The 14,998-nt window shown below is 38.5% G+C and overlaps 1 protein-coding gene across 2 annotated transcripts in view; it reads right to left on the reverse strand.

The window, feature by feature from the left end:
* Window positions 1-7,270: 7,270 nt before the first annotated feature.
* The window catches only part of SH3GL2 (SH3 domain containing GRB2 like 2, endophilin A1), a 189,725-nt gene continuing 181,997 nt past the window's right edge, over window positions 7,271-14,998 (reverse strand). For both annotated transcript variants that reach the window (XM_073636608.1, XM_073636616.1), the window contains exons 8-9: window positions 12,337-12,470; window positions 7,271-8,592 (exon numbers count right to left, since the gene is read on the reverse strand). In XM_073636608.1, the coding sequence (XP_073492709.1) occupies window positions 8,393-8,592; window positions 12,337-12,470 (334 nt within the window). In that variant the 3' untranslated portion in view covers window positions 7,271-8,392. The remainder of the gene's footprint in view (window positions 8,593-12,336; window positions 12,471-14,998) is intronic.

The following is a 14,998-nucleotide window of genomic DNA, read 5'->3' on the forward strand; positions in this document are numbered from 1 at the left end:
GTTAAAAATCCCAAATTCCCTTAATACCAATTCATATAAATTATTCTATTAATTCTAGACTTCTATTACAGGTGTGCACAAATGCATCTACCACCACTCAAAATGCATAATAAAAATAATATATATTGCAACCCCAGCTTTATAGACAATCTTTTCATGAAGAGCTAAAATAGACTAAATTTGTTTGTGCAGAAATAATGGAAAGGGAGGGTTATTTTTTCCTGTTAAGGTTCCCATTTATAAAGGTTATGGTATAGCTAGTAGTCAATTGGACATATTCTGTAATATTGAAGACATTTAACTGATTACACAAGCAGCTTCTTTTATTTCTAATAATGCATTACCTTTTTTGGACTGTGTGTTACATGTCAAGGAGGGGGGTGAAACATTGAGATCTAAAGGAAACTTACTCATACAGACATTTTGACTCCAACCATCCAGATAAATAGAAAGGGGGTTATTACAATGCTACAACAAAAGAATGAGATGTTAACAGCAAACACAAAGTCTAAATCAAGGAACAGACATCTCAGAAGTAGTTTGAACTTTTGTAGTTCTCCAGACTGGGCATCTTTTGGTAAAATGGGATATTGGCAATTAAACCACTATAATTTATGTAGCTCCTCCTCTTGGGGTGCCTTAAAATCAGTGACCAGTGGAACCTTTATTAATTGTATTGCCACATTTAAGACATCCTCCAAAATCATACTGCAAACATTAGAAAGAAAAGTTCAACAAAAAAAGATGGTTAATGACCCATCACCAGGTACCCACTTTGCTCTGGTGGAAGCACAAAGACTCTTGCAGTTACATAAGAAGAACCTAGTGACAAAATACTTTTTTTTTACTAATTGGCTAATCTCAAAGACTTTTGTGATAAAAACTGTCACTAGCTATCTTATTCTGATTAGATACCTTAGCATTCCCCAGTTCCAGAATTGGAAAAACTATTAAGTTAATGAAACCCTGCAAATGAATGATGCACTTGCTCAGATCTATGCCCAGTTTTACTCAGATACTATTAATCCCTCTTAAGAGGAACAGGGGGACTTTTTGGATCCTCTAATTTTTCAGCAACTCTCCCCAAACCATTAAGTATTTTAAGATAGACCCATTACTACTCAGGAGATAATTGATGCAATATCATCATTCCGAGCAAAGAAAACCTCGGGCTTGATGAACCACCAATTGAAATAGTACCACAGTAACAGTGAAATGCTTACATAAATTTAACATACAACATTTCAGGAAATATATAAAAATAACTTTGCCAGCTTCTATGAATGAAGCTTTTATACTAAGACTAGCCCAATCCTGGTAAGGATGTAAGGAAATGCAAGTCATACCAATAGCAGACCTAAACTGAGATATCAAAATTCTTGGAACAATACTGGCTAAACAACTGTCTTTTGTCATCACCTCCATAATTAACCCAAACCAGTCAGGTTTTATGCCTAAGAAAAGTACCCATGACAATATTAGGAGGCTATATGTAAACATATTTAGGGCATGGTCATCTTAGCAACCCAAGCTGGTAACTTCTCTAAATATCAGTAAAGCTGAAGTTTAGGCATGGTTTGTATAAGGTAGTTACATTGGTTCAGATTGGACCAAGGTAAGTTTGTATATTTCATACCTGACCAATGCCTGTGTAAATTAAAAAATCACTGTACTAGTCATGGCTTGGATTGGTCTAAGCTGGACCAATTTTACTATGCTATAAAAATCATATGTATACTTTGTCTTTATAATTATTGACACGGTATACTGGAACTTTCTGTGGGAAGCTACAAAAAAATGTGTTTTGGTGAAAAGTTTATACCATGGGTAAAACATCACTATGCAGATTCAAAACCCAATGTAGAACAAATTGAGATATCTCAGTATCTTTTTCCTTCTGGAAAATAATCTGCTAGGATTGCCCTGTGATGCCACACTTTTTTTGGGGAAAAACTATTGCATTTCTCATTGGACCTATTCTTCTTATACCCTACATACAGTGGCTTGAAAAAATTCACACCCCTTGAAATTTTCCACATTTTGTCATGTTACAGCCAAAAACCTAAATGTAATTTATTAGTTAGGGGCTAAATACAAATGCATGCCACACTTTTCACATATTTATTTGTAAAAACTTTTGAAAACCATTTATCATTTTCCTTCCACTTCACAATTATGTGTTGGTCTATCACATAAAATCCCAATAAAATAAATTTACGTTTTTGGTTGTAACATGACAAAATGTGGAAAATTTCAAGGGGTAAGATTACTTTTTTAAAGCACTGTAGTCAACACCTGTCTTCTTCTAAAAGACACCTTCAAATAGCTAGGATTACAATTCTACTATGACTAACTAAATTTATACCACTCAATTTTGATGCACTTTGCATGTTTACAAGCATAGAGTTCTAAATTATTCAAATTAATTGGCGAGATAAATATGATAAACATGCTTATTATTTATGCTAAAGGCATCCCCAATTTTCGTTAAAAACTCAAAAGGTTAATTTGATCTTTTCTTCTTTTATTTGGAATAAAACAGAGCCCTGCATAGTGAAACAAGCCCTTCAAGCTCCTCTACCAGATGGTGGTTTGGTTAAACCCAATTGTTATATTTTCTTACCATCCCAATTATCCTATGTATATTACTGTCTGCATTGTGGAAACCTCTCTGCCTCCATGGTTCTGTTAGCAAATACATTTGGTTCTCAACTTTACTTCTAGAACGTATATATAGTACTTTCCTCAAGAAGTGCAAAACATTCTCACTTGTGGATGTTTCTGTGCTGGCTTGGCCTAAAGCTGAACATAACTTCCACACATAGTGACCCCAGTTCTCTCCCAGAATCCCCCTTTGGAGCAGCTCTAGACAACAAGAACTAAATGGTCACCCTGATTCCAACTGGTGATCCAGCAAAGGTATCACTAATCCTTCCCATCTGTACAGCAATGTTCAAATATCGTTCTTTACACATGCAGTTTCTGTACATTTCAGAACTGTTAACATGCAGTTACTCTAAACTTGATTGGAAAGTCTCCTGTATGATCAAAATATGTCCAAACCAACCGCTACTAGTTTTGCCTCTACACACCCAAAACAGTAGTCCTTTTGACATGGTGCATTCCAAATGATCACAGGTGAGGACTCATGGGTTGATGTTGAAACAGTCTAGTTGATGGAACTAATAAGTACTGCGGATAAACTCAAATGCATTCATCAACCATATTACATGTCCAAAAAAATTACACTACATGGACCGTCTCTTTAATCCTGCCTGTCAGTGTTGTACTGCATCTCTAGCTATCATTTTACACCTATTTTGAACTTGTTCACATTTACCCCCATATTGGACTCAAGTTCACAATCTTCTGTTGTCTAAAATTTATTTTCCTGGTCCCAAAACCCCTGAGGTATGCCTACTAGGGAGGACTGACCCCTAAATACACTCCACCTGCAACAGAAATTAGAGCTAGCAATGATCTACTAAAAAAAATAAATAACAGCAGAGCCTGCTCCCGAAAAAAACTATAAACTTAAACAAATATTGTTCAATACGACAAAAGACCCCACCTGATACTCCACTCCAAGCAATAGATTTTTTTTTTATTGTATCTAATAAGGCAATTATGGGAAAAAAAGTATTGATGAACTCTTAGGGCCCATTCACACTAGGAACTGCATGTGAATGGCACAGGAATGCAGTGCAGTTCCTGTGCAATTCACATGCAGTTCTGTGCAGCACGATTTGGAATAGACTGAAATGTGCATGCACTACTTTTTGAAACGCATGGCAACCACATTGCACGGTACTTTTGTAACATGCCAGCTGGCGAGGGCTGGTGCAGGCAAACACACTGCAGTTGCAAGCTGCTTTTGGGGTATTAGCTTTGAACTGACCCCCGCAGCAGATCGCAAGGGCTGTGCAATCAGAATGCAATATGGGAAGCCGCACAGAAATGGGGCTCTCCCGCACTGCATGCTAGTGTGAATGGGCCCTTAATCACATTGTAAGGGAAATTGCAGTACTGCTCCCCCCTGCAACCCCCTTTTATTTTGCTCAGTGAACTAGGAGAGTTGAGGGTAAGTGAGTGAGTGTGAATTAATGTGCACATGTTTTTGTGATGACTTTCGAGGTTTCATGGTCCTATCAACGTGTTGTTGGATTTTATATTTTTCTGTTAAACCTTTTATTTAAAAACAGAAAACCCCAAAAATATTTTAAAAATACACATTTTTAAATTTTTTTTTTTTTTTTGCGAGGACAGCGAGGTGCACATTTTGGACACTGGGGTTGATTTACTAAAACTGGAGGGTGCAAAATCTGATGTAGCTGCGCATTTTAGCCAATTATCTTCTAAGGCCAGCCATACACAGTTCGAATTTGCTGAACCGGACGAGATTCAAACCATTAGTGGGCAGGTTGAATGTACCTAGTTGATCGATCAATTAACTTGGGTAGAAGGAGCCTGCTGGATTTTTTTGTGATTACCCCTTGCGGCCTATATAATTACTGTCTTCTCCAGATGTGGACGGCTTCCCCTGCCCGCCCCCCCCCCCCCGCCGGGGGAAGACAATGGCCCGGCAGGAGGTATTAACGCATCAACACTGTCTCTGTTGATGGGGAATCAAACAAATTTCTTTCCTGCAACCCGTGGTTGCAGGAAAGACATTTTCTCAGTTTATGGCCTGCCTAACTTCAGCTTGTTCAATTAAGCTTTGACAAAAAATCCTGTGCGCCGATTGGCTTCTATGCAGAGCTGCACCAGATTTTTCACTCTCCAGTTTTAGTAAATAAACCCCACAGTACTAGTTTGCAAGAGGTGTGAAAGAAGCTATGTCAAACTGGAACAACCATTGTTAACAGGGGTAGGGGGCTTTGGCGATGTCACAATCTGTGACATTATCGCTATCTTTAGGGATATGTTTTAAAGTCACATTCAACTTGGAAAACAATCTATTCAAGTATATATTCTTAACTCAAAAATCTCCAAATTCCTTTTTCTGGCTTCTGAGATCTGTCTTTCTGTTTGGGGGTGGCAATATTCATTTTCCATGGTCCCACTATATTTAGGAACATAGCCATTTGGCCACATAGCCAATTTACAGGGTCATTTAGTAGTGGATGTGCATGGATTATATTTGGAGAATTAGAATATGTTAGTGTCACTACCAACAATTTGACAACAATTCACGCCTTCAGCCATGTGACTTAAACAATTAACACCGGCCACAGAACAGGGTGGTTTAACAAACTTTCCCATCTCCCATCATGATCTTGGACAATAAACATCTGCCCAACATTTTGATTGGATTAAGGTCACCTGTGTGGCTCAAAATGCTGGGGTATCTTCCAGACACTGATAAGAATGAAGAGGCTGCTTAAATAGATTGCAAAACACCTTCAGATTTACAGAACATGTCAAGTTGACCAACTACTAATAGCAAAGATTAATTTACTATCTTTCTTCTTTTATTGTTTTCTATTTACCAACAGATGGCTATCTTGTGAAATAAAGCGGTTGAGTATTAAGGAGGCATGTGACACAATAACACCCTTCCATCTTCCATTCAGGATGGTGTAACAATGATAAATAATGATCATGTTCTGGACCTAACATTAGTAGCGCAGATGTTATTAAATAGCCAAACATCACAGACCGTAAATGCTGTCAAAGGTCCTTAAGTGGTTATCATCAAAAATGCAGATTTTGATAGTAAGGACAGACATTCTGTAATATTTATTGTCATTTTACATTACAAAATTGTCATAATAAACCAGGCTCAATTGCAATTAGCAAAAAATTGTTAGAATCTTGGAAATTTTGGTAGCGATTAGTAAATCAAATCACCAATCAAGCAAGTCAGCCTGTTTTTTGGGGTTTTTTTTTAAAGAAATTACTGTAGATTTGTCCAGCCTGCAGAGAATCCTACAATTCAATAAGCAACATTGCCTGGATTTCTGAACTGCATGTTTGTCCACCAATCATATAGATCTGCATGGAAATATTCAAGAAAATTAAACAGGCTTTCCTCAATTATTCACCACTGAGAGTGGTTTTGCAGTTGTAAATTTCATAATGCATCTTTAAAGTTAGTACAAATTTGACTCAAATAATGAATACGTTTGCATCTTGTGAATAGACCAGCTCACACTAGGTATATTACCTTATTGGTACACTAAACATATAGATATACAATATTTATTTTATAGGCAGTAATATAACATTTTTGAACCACAGATTTCTCAGAATACAAATACAACTACATTCCGTAATATGTTAAGAATTTTGAACGCTAGAATTCACAGTTGTGTTCTTTTGTATGTTAGTAGGGTTTGTGCTTTGCTGCAGTTTTAGTTTAGGAGTAAGATCTGCAGCAGTGGCTTGGCATTGTAGATAGAAATAACATCGACACGGGCTATAGCACTGCTGCATTAGGGTCATTATTGACTTGCATGTGTCCTTCTCATTGCACCACTGCAAATATGATAATTTGATGTGTTTATAAACAATTTTATGCACCCCAGTGGGTTATTTTACATGTTTGCAAACATACAGACAAATGTGATGGGCTCTAGTAATGTTCCAGGGTTTATGGCAGTTTATCTATACCCTGGTCAAAAAGTGAAGGTCCTGCACTTCCCAAAGAGATTGGTAATCTCTATAGCTAATTATGCATTTCTTTACACAGCAGCATTCAGAATGAAGCCATAGCTTCGTGAAATTCATACAACACTGTGGACATCTATAAATTGAATAAGATGCAATTTTTTTTTCATTTACAGCCTCTACTAAACACCTTTGTAGCCATTTCTGACATACAGTACAATTTTAAACAAAGCGGAAACTCAGCAATACATACTTTAGTGATGTTGGAAATTCAAATATGGCATTTTTTTTACCTAAAATAAATAATTTTGTAATGCTACATGCAAGTTTCCAGCCTATATAAAAGACAAAGCGGTTTAAAAATGTAATTTGTTGCTTTGCCTTCAGCTTCATGCACAAAAGTGCCACGGAACAAAAGTATCAACAACTGCAATACTTGCGGGGCTGCATTTACAATTTGGAGTCTAGTTGCTTTAAACCAGGTGCCATCAGCTAGGTTCACTAACTACTTTATATGCGTTTTCTATCTCTCCTGGTCCTTCTTTGCAATAGCCTCGTGACATCACTCCTATTCCTATATTTAAAAAAAAATACTGATATTTCATCGGCGTTCATTTTAAAAACTCTTCTAGAATCAAATTAGCCAAACTACAAAAAGATGTTACATGATGGATGCTTTATGTTCAAGATTATTGTGCTGTACACCTGCATGTGCTCCTTTAGTTTGACAGCCAGGTCGTATTTTAATATGTACATATAAAGAAATTAAAAGCAATGGATAAAAAATGGAGATTTCAAAATTTGAAAACATTGGTATACATAACAGTGTATAATCATGGTAAATAATATAACATCCAGAATGAATTAGACTTTGCCCTTCAAAATAACACTGACTGTGTCCATTAACAGGGATTGTATTTTGTATGTGGGAACAGCTCTATATACATGGCCTATTAAGGAAATCATATATGCAACTTTGGTGCCTCATCTGCAATTGAACAGCTAAAAGCCAGGACAAAATGATATTTTAATAAACACTATTAGGCCTAAGAAAGTCATCTGACCTGTAAATGTAATATTATGTCACACTGTCATTTTTGTTCAATGTTACATAATTTTGTTAAACCAAAGAATGACAGTGATGTTAAAGGGAATAAAAATTGCCATCCTTTAACCCCTCTTCCACCCAGTAACCCATCTATGCCAAATGTTACAAAGATCAGAAAAAAGCAAATCACTCCGTTTTTGTAACATATGATACGACAATCATATTTTATAGGAAATATTTTATTTGGCCCAGCTTCTATGCACAGTTAAAAGGAAATCTACAATAATCTAGTGTTTCTTTTCCAAAACATCACAGAATGTACTCCATTGTAATTACGAGACTGAGGCAAAAACACGTTTCCCTTGTGGTCCCAGCACTTTTTTCATTGTAAACATTTATTTCTGGAAACACACAGTAAGAGAAAAATAATAAAAAAAAATAACACAATAACAGTTGGGCATGTTAAGACTACTGTGAACTGTATCCATGTGGAAGGAAGGTTGCCAAACAAGTACATGTTATTCCTGCATTTATTATAAAGGACTCTAAGACTCTGGTAAAAAGAAATACAACAGCTGAAAAAGGGACACATATTAACAAAAAAAGGAGTAAAGAAAAAATAGAAATGATCATGGAATGTAATGGGGTTTAAACCACTGCGCTTGTACCGATGATCTGGAGAAAGCAGCATTTAAAAGCAGTGGTACAATTGAATTGTGGTTAATGTCAGACATCTTAGTGGGGTAGTGGAACAAGGATATCAACATAGTTGATGGGAAAGAAGCCCGACTGGCCATGAAGCATCCCCTCATACCAATTTTCATCAATTTGATTGGTGAGAGTAATGATGTCACCTTCTTTGAAGCCAAGTTCTCCTTCGTTTTCTGGGTCAAAGTCATAGAGGGACCGACAACATGGCTGATCCATGGCAGCACCTGCACCAGATAAAACAATCAGAAGATATTAGTACCATAATAGACTACTGAAAATAATATAAGGAGGTTACATACTAAGAATGCAAACTGGGCTTTTCTTAATGCAAACTCCACAACTCAAGTAGACTACGCAAGCCTATTTAGAATTGCTGTATTCTTTTTGAGATGTTTTACATCATTATAGCGAATCGGTCAGCCACGATAAATTTTTAAAATGATGTAGTATCTGCTGTAAAGCAGGGCCCAAGATGTTGGCTTTTGCCTTTTTAAAACCAGAAAACTTTTGTGTGCCTTTCTAAAATCAGGTACACTTTCATAATGGAGCCCAACTTCAAGGCTAAGCCATGCCTATCCAGTAAGTGTTTGTCCACAGCCATTAAAGGCACTTTCATGAACAGGGAATGACAGTTTTCTGTGCTTAGCACTACAGTCAAGAAAATCAAGCCCCACACTACAACTGAAGAGGCACCCAGAGGAAGGCTAACGGAGATAACAGTAGTAATCTTGTGCTTAGCCTACTGTTATATATATGGCGGCAAGGCGGCTCTCCTGTACAAAATCACATACCTGTGCGTGATTCTGCCCTTCCAGGTCTGGGGAGGCCAGCAAGCCACTCCCGCTGTGATTGGACCCGCCGATCGTTTGGGAAAGAAGCAAAACAGTGGTCTGCCTATGTAAAGCAAGGCAGATCACCGCTCTGTGAGAAGGGAAGGTAGTGATCCTGTGTTTCTGCTAAGCAGGAATACGGATTTCTGCCTTCCCATAGTACAAGCACCTCCCCCAGTTAGCAAGCACTTCCTAGGAACACATTTAACCCTTTGATCGCCCCAGATGTTAATCCCTTCCCTGCCAGTGTAATTAGTACATTGACAGTGCATATTTTTAGCACTGATCACTGTATTAGTGTCACTGGTCCCCAAAAAAAAGTGTCAAAAGTGTCACTTCGTGTCCGATTTGTCTGCTGCCGTCCCGCTTTAAGTCACTGATTGCCGCCATTACTAGTAAAAATAAATAAATAAAAACTCCATAAATATATCCCATAGATAGTAGACGCTATAACTTTTGTGCAAACCAATAAATATACGCATATTGGGATTTTTTTTACCAAAAATATGTAGGCGATTTTTTATATTTTTTTTATTGGATGTGTTTTATAGCAGAACGTTTTTTTTTTTTTTTTTTTTAAATTGTCAGCTTTTTTTGCTTATAGTGCAAAAAATAAAAACCGCAGAGGTGATCAAATACCACCAAAAGAAAGCACTATTTGTGGGGGGGGGAAAAAGATATACATTTTATTTGGGTACAGTATCGCATGACCGCGCAATGCTCAGTTAAAGTAACGCAGTGCCGTATCGCAAAAAATGGCCTGGTCATGAAGGGGGGTAAACTTTTCCAGAGGTTTACTTTAAGTAAGGTGTGCTCTCAATATTGTCACCAAGATTGAATCGGTAGGGGTTGTTTTACCAATCTACAACTTCAGGAAAGAACACCACAAATTAAAAAAAACACACCATAACACTGCAAAATCTTTAACTGTAATGCCCTGTACACACAGTTGGACATTGATCGGACATTCCGACAACAAAATCCATGGATTTTTTCCGACGGATGTTGGCTCAAACTTGTCTTGCATACACACGGTCATGCAAAGTTGTCGGAAAATCCGATCGTTTTGAACGCAGTGACGTAAAACACGTACGTCGGGACTATAAACGGGGCAGTAGCCAATAGCTTTCCTCTCTTAATTTATTCTGAGCATGTGTGGCACTTTGTGCATGGGATTTGTGCACACACGATTGGAATTTCCAACAACGGATTTTGTTTTCGGAAAATTTTATAGCAAGCTCTCAAACTTTGTGTGTCGGAAATTCCTATGGAAAATGTGTGATGGAGCCTACACACGGTCGGAATTTCCAACAACAAGGTCCTATCACACATTTTCCATCGGAAAATCCTATCGTGTGTACAGGGCATTAAAGTCACATCTTAATTGTTAGAATAAGTTTAAATTTGAAGCATTTTTTCAGTTTGGATAGAGCAAGGGTAAGTAACCTTTTTTCACTTTAAGAGGTCAATTTATAAAAAAATGGTTGTGCAAACATCATAGCGTTTGCACAGCCATCACAAATAATCCCATAATGTGTCTAATGTGTATATTTTTTATAAATTACCACTCCATCTAGTTATCATAATGCAATATTTTCTTGATTAAGGTATTTCAGGAATATACCACACTATGGCCTCAAGATGGAGCTGATAACCATTGGAAGTAAATATATTAGACACATTCTGAAGACTTAAAAGGGAAGTTTTTTTTTTGCCTCATCATACTTACCTAGGTGGCTGCAGCATCAGTCCCCCACCGTCTCTGCACTGAGAACCAAGCCATCGAACATTGCCGATGGCTTGGTTCTCACAGATCCCAGAGTGGAGAGCTGTTGACTGTCAATCAGCAGTTCTCCTTTCTGCTCCTCCACGCTTACTGGATCGCTGAGCTGTGGAGGGGTGGGGAGCAGCCGTCTCAGGCTCTCAGCGGCTTGCTGAGACAGAGACTGATTCCAGTGACATCAGCAGGGAGCGGACTTCAGACAACTCTCTGTTAAAAATGGGTCACAGGAGTGCAAAACGAATTGCATTCCTTTAAACCATAGGAGAAGCCCAGCCAAACAAGCTCAGGCTGGACTTCTCCTTTAAGCTTAAAGTGTTTGTTAAGCCTTTTTATTAAAAACTGCCAGCCGCTCTATTAGAGGCTGGCATTCCACATTATGTAAATCCTTTCTAAAAACGAGCTTTGTAAATAGCTATTTAGAGCTGTCTTCAGGCCGGTCATATGACTCGTGGTTGCTTTTCAGCTCCGATACATGGCTACTGCAGGAGGGACTGTGATCTCCCTCTGGCATCAGCCAGGGACATCAGGTGGCCGCTCGGCTCCTCCCACAGATGCCCTGTCTCGGAGCTGTAAAGTGGCCGTGAGTCACGTGACCAGCCTGAAGACAGTTCTAAATAGCCATTTACAATGCTCGTTTTTAGAAAGGATCTACATCTTAATAATTACATACTTATTAATAGCGGCGCGGGGGGAAGCAGACACAGAGAGGGAGCTGACAGGCAGGAAGTAGGGGGTGAGGGGGAGAGAGAGGAGAGCAGAGAGCAGGGCAGTGTATGATGGAGGGACGCACTCTGACCACGGCGGTCAGGGCTGAGTAGCCCTGGTTATTGTGGTCAGTATAGAGAGGGCATACAGGAAGTGGCAGGATCAGGGAGTTTTTTTTACAGTTTAGAGGGGGCAGATTACACAGCACAAGCACTGTGCTGTTTAATCTGCTTTAAGGGACCAGTATGTGTATTTTTTATTTTTTGGGGGTTAACAAACACACACTTTAAGCTTCCTGTGCTGTCAGGAGCGGCAACAGTCTGCAGTGCCCTGTTAAATCCATTATTATGGCACAAGAGATAGGAGAAACCATCTATGGGGAAAATATAACCATGGAGGCTCAGCAAAGCTTGACTTAATGGAAAAATCATGAGACAAACCACTGCCAAACAAAAACCATATCAAATCCTGTTAAGAGTTCACCAAAAGGCATGTGAAAAAAGCTATTGTAAGGCAAAAAGCCAACGCTGCTCACCACCATAAGAACCCCATCTAATTAGCTCCTATTAAGAGTAAATCAATTTCTGTTCTCATTTTCTTTACTCCAGTTGTAATGAAGGTTGTAATGAACCCCCAATGTGTGTTCCTACCAGATGGTTTTGGAGTAGTAGCAAGAGAGATTCCTCCATTATGTTGAGTGTTGTCAGTGGGCAAAGCAAGTTCCAAACTCATTCGAGGCTTAGGCTGATATTCTCTCCTTGGTTGGTTTGAAGCATCTCTGATTCTGCAAAATGTAAAATTTGTGAGAAATTAAGGCATTTTAATTACTCATTTTTGTAGAATGAAAATCAATAGTTATTGTGCATGTGTTTTTATTTTGCCAGGGAAGAAGGTGAAACTATTGAATAGAGATTTATAATGAAGGTAAAGTAACAATAGAAATTCATTATAAATACAAAATATATTAGAAAATAAAGGTAAAACAGTTTTTTAGTCCTTTCACACGGGCTTGTCCATATGACGGATTCCGCTTGCTTAGCGGGGGATCGATCCGCTGATCCCCGCTGAGCAGGCCGATGACAGGTCCGTCTCCGCTCACTATGCTGAGACGAACCTGTCCCGCTCTCCTCTATTAAGAGATCGGATGAAAACGCACCACCTATCTGTTTTGATGCGATCCGATCCTCCAGACGGATGGAAAATAGGGTCACCATCTGTCTGGATTTGGTGGATAGGATCGGATAGCGGCGGGGGTCAGGGGACATGTCACTGATGACATCTGCCGCTCCATAGGGCTGAATGGAGTGTCCAATCAGGCGGACCTGATTAGAAAGCCTATGTGAAAGGGGTCTTAGATAGAGTGGAAAGGGATTGGAACACCTGTCAGGTTGTTACTGTCTGTCCCCCCGATAGCGAGGTTCACCCTCTCTATATATATATCCTGTTTCGGTGATCACTGAGCATGGAATTGATAAGAGAATCCCAAATTTTGTGCTGTCAGCAGAAAAAGAGTAGAAGAGAAATCATCCAATGAAGCCACAACTTCTGATGACCCTGGTGACTCATCTTAGAGGGATTTCCTCTCACTTCCTGTTTTGGCAATAAAACAGGAAGTGAAAAGAAATTTCCCCAGTGGGACACAGATAACAAAAAAAAGGAAGAACCACCCTCCCTTACTTTTTTTTATCACTGTATACAGTATATACAATATTTATATACTAACCTAAAATACAATAAACATTTAATACATGGCAAAAGCTTCCTGCTAAACTATGAGTTAGCTAAAGAGACAACACAGTAGAAGCAGCCTATGAGGTTCTGGTTGGTCTGACAAAAATTTTAGACTGTCAGCTGATAAGAGTGGAATTACTGTTCATAAATTATTCAACGGTTTAGGAACTTTAGCTTGAGCTGTAGAGTTCTATAAAGCACAGGGATGTGAAAGTGTTCAAATGTATCTTTGTAGTTTTGACCACAATAAATAGAAAGACAGAAAGTGAGCAGTTGCTCAATCTCCTCTCTAGATATGTGGGGTTCATTTCGACCTGAATCGAAATTTGGAAAAAATCACAGGAGGAAGAAATTTAAATGAATCCAAAATAAAATGCAACAAAGTGAAATTTAGTTTGAAATATTCTAATTTGAAAACTAATTTGAAAATGCATTCAAAATGTAAACAAATTGCTGACTTTGAAGCCAAAGTTTTTCAAATATTGATTTGCTTTAGATTTTTCTTCTCTTTGCTCACTCTACATTTTTTCAAGTGATAAAAATAAACAAGTAAAATATATATTTTTGAAAGCACTCTTGCTTTACATTATTTTTTTCACACCTGCCAAAAACATTTGCACACTACTATACATATAAAAGAAATATCTGACTTCAACATTTCTGTCTCTAACTTAGAACACTTCACATATTCTGAATAAACCTTATTAAATACAAAAGAAGATTAATGAAAAGACGTGCATTTGCATGAAACGCATTGGAGCAGGAGCTAGACGCTGACGTCTCGCCACCACTTCCATGTTTGGAACCAGTACCCCCTTTGTAAGCGCACTGTTTTATTTATCATGACAATCGTTTTACTGGCATTTGGATGAGGCCTTTTACTTTTTAATGTGGAATCTATACTTTTTAATAAGTATACTACACTATATGTGGTCCCCTGCTTGTGGCTCCGTGTGGTGAGTGTTTTCCCCCCAGACAGTATTAAAGCGGGGGTCCACCTATCTATCGTTTTTTTTTTTCTGGAGTTCATTCAAAAACTTTTCTTCTCATCATTATCTACTCGCATGTTCTGTGTAATAAGTCCGCCTGTGTCCAATTTCGTTGTAAAGAATAACTTATAAAATTCACTGAAGGCGGTTTCCATCTTCATTGTGGGCATTTGAAGCCCACAAGCATGTATTTCCTGGATGCAGTGAATGCTGTGCTCCCAGCATTCACTGAGATGTTGTGATGATGCTGTTGCACAATGCATGCTGGGAAACCTGAGACTAGCTCCCAGGGGACTGTGGGAGGTCTGGGAGAGGCTAAAAACACGCCTACTCCCATGGGAGGAAAACCAGGAAGTGCTAAGAAGATTAGAAAAAAAAAGGTAATTACGGCGATTTAAATTTTTTTACACAGCATGTCAGCATCTAGGCAAGGAAGAGAATGCATAGAGATAATGTTCAAAATTTGGGTGGAACCCCGCTTTAAGCAAATCATCTGACTGTCCCCAGTGGTGAGAAGCGGTACTGCGGGGTGTCCCCATTGCGAGACTAGAGCTGGTTGACCACATGTGAAGGATCCTGTTGACACAAACGC

Source organism: Aquarana catesbeiana, linkage group LG01, assembly GCF_042186555.1.
Source record: "Aquarana catesbeiana isolate 2022-GZ linkage group LG01, ASM4218655v1, whole genome shotgun sequence".
Lineage (NCBI taxonomy): Eukaryota > Metazoa > Chordata > Amphibia > Anura > Ranidae > Aquarana > Aquarana catesbeiana.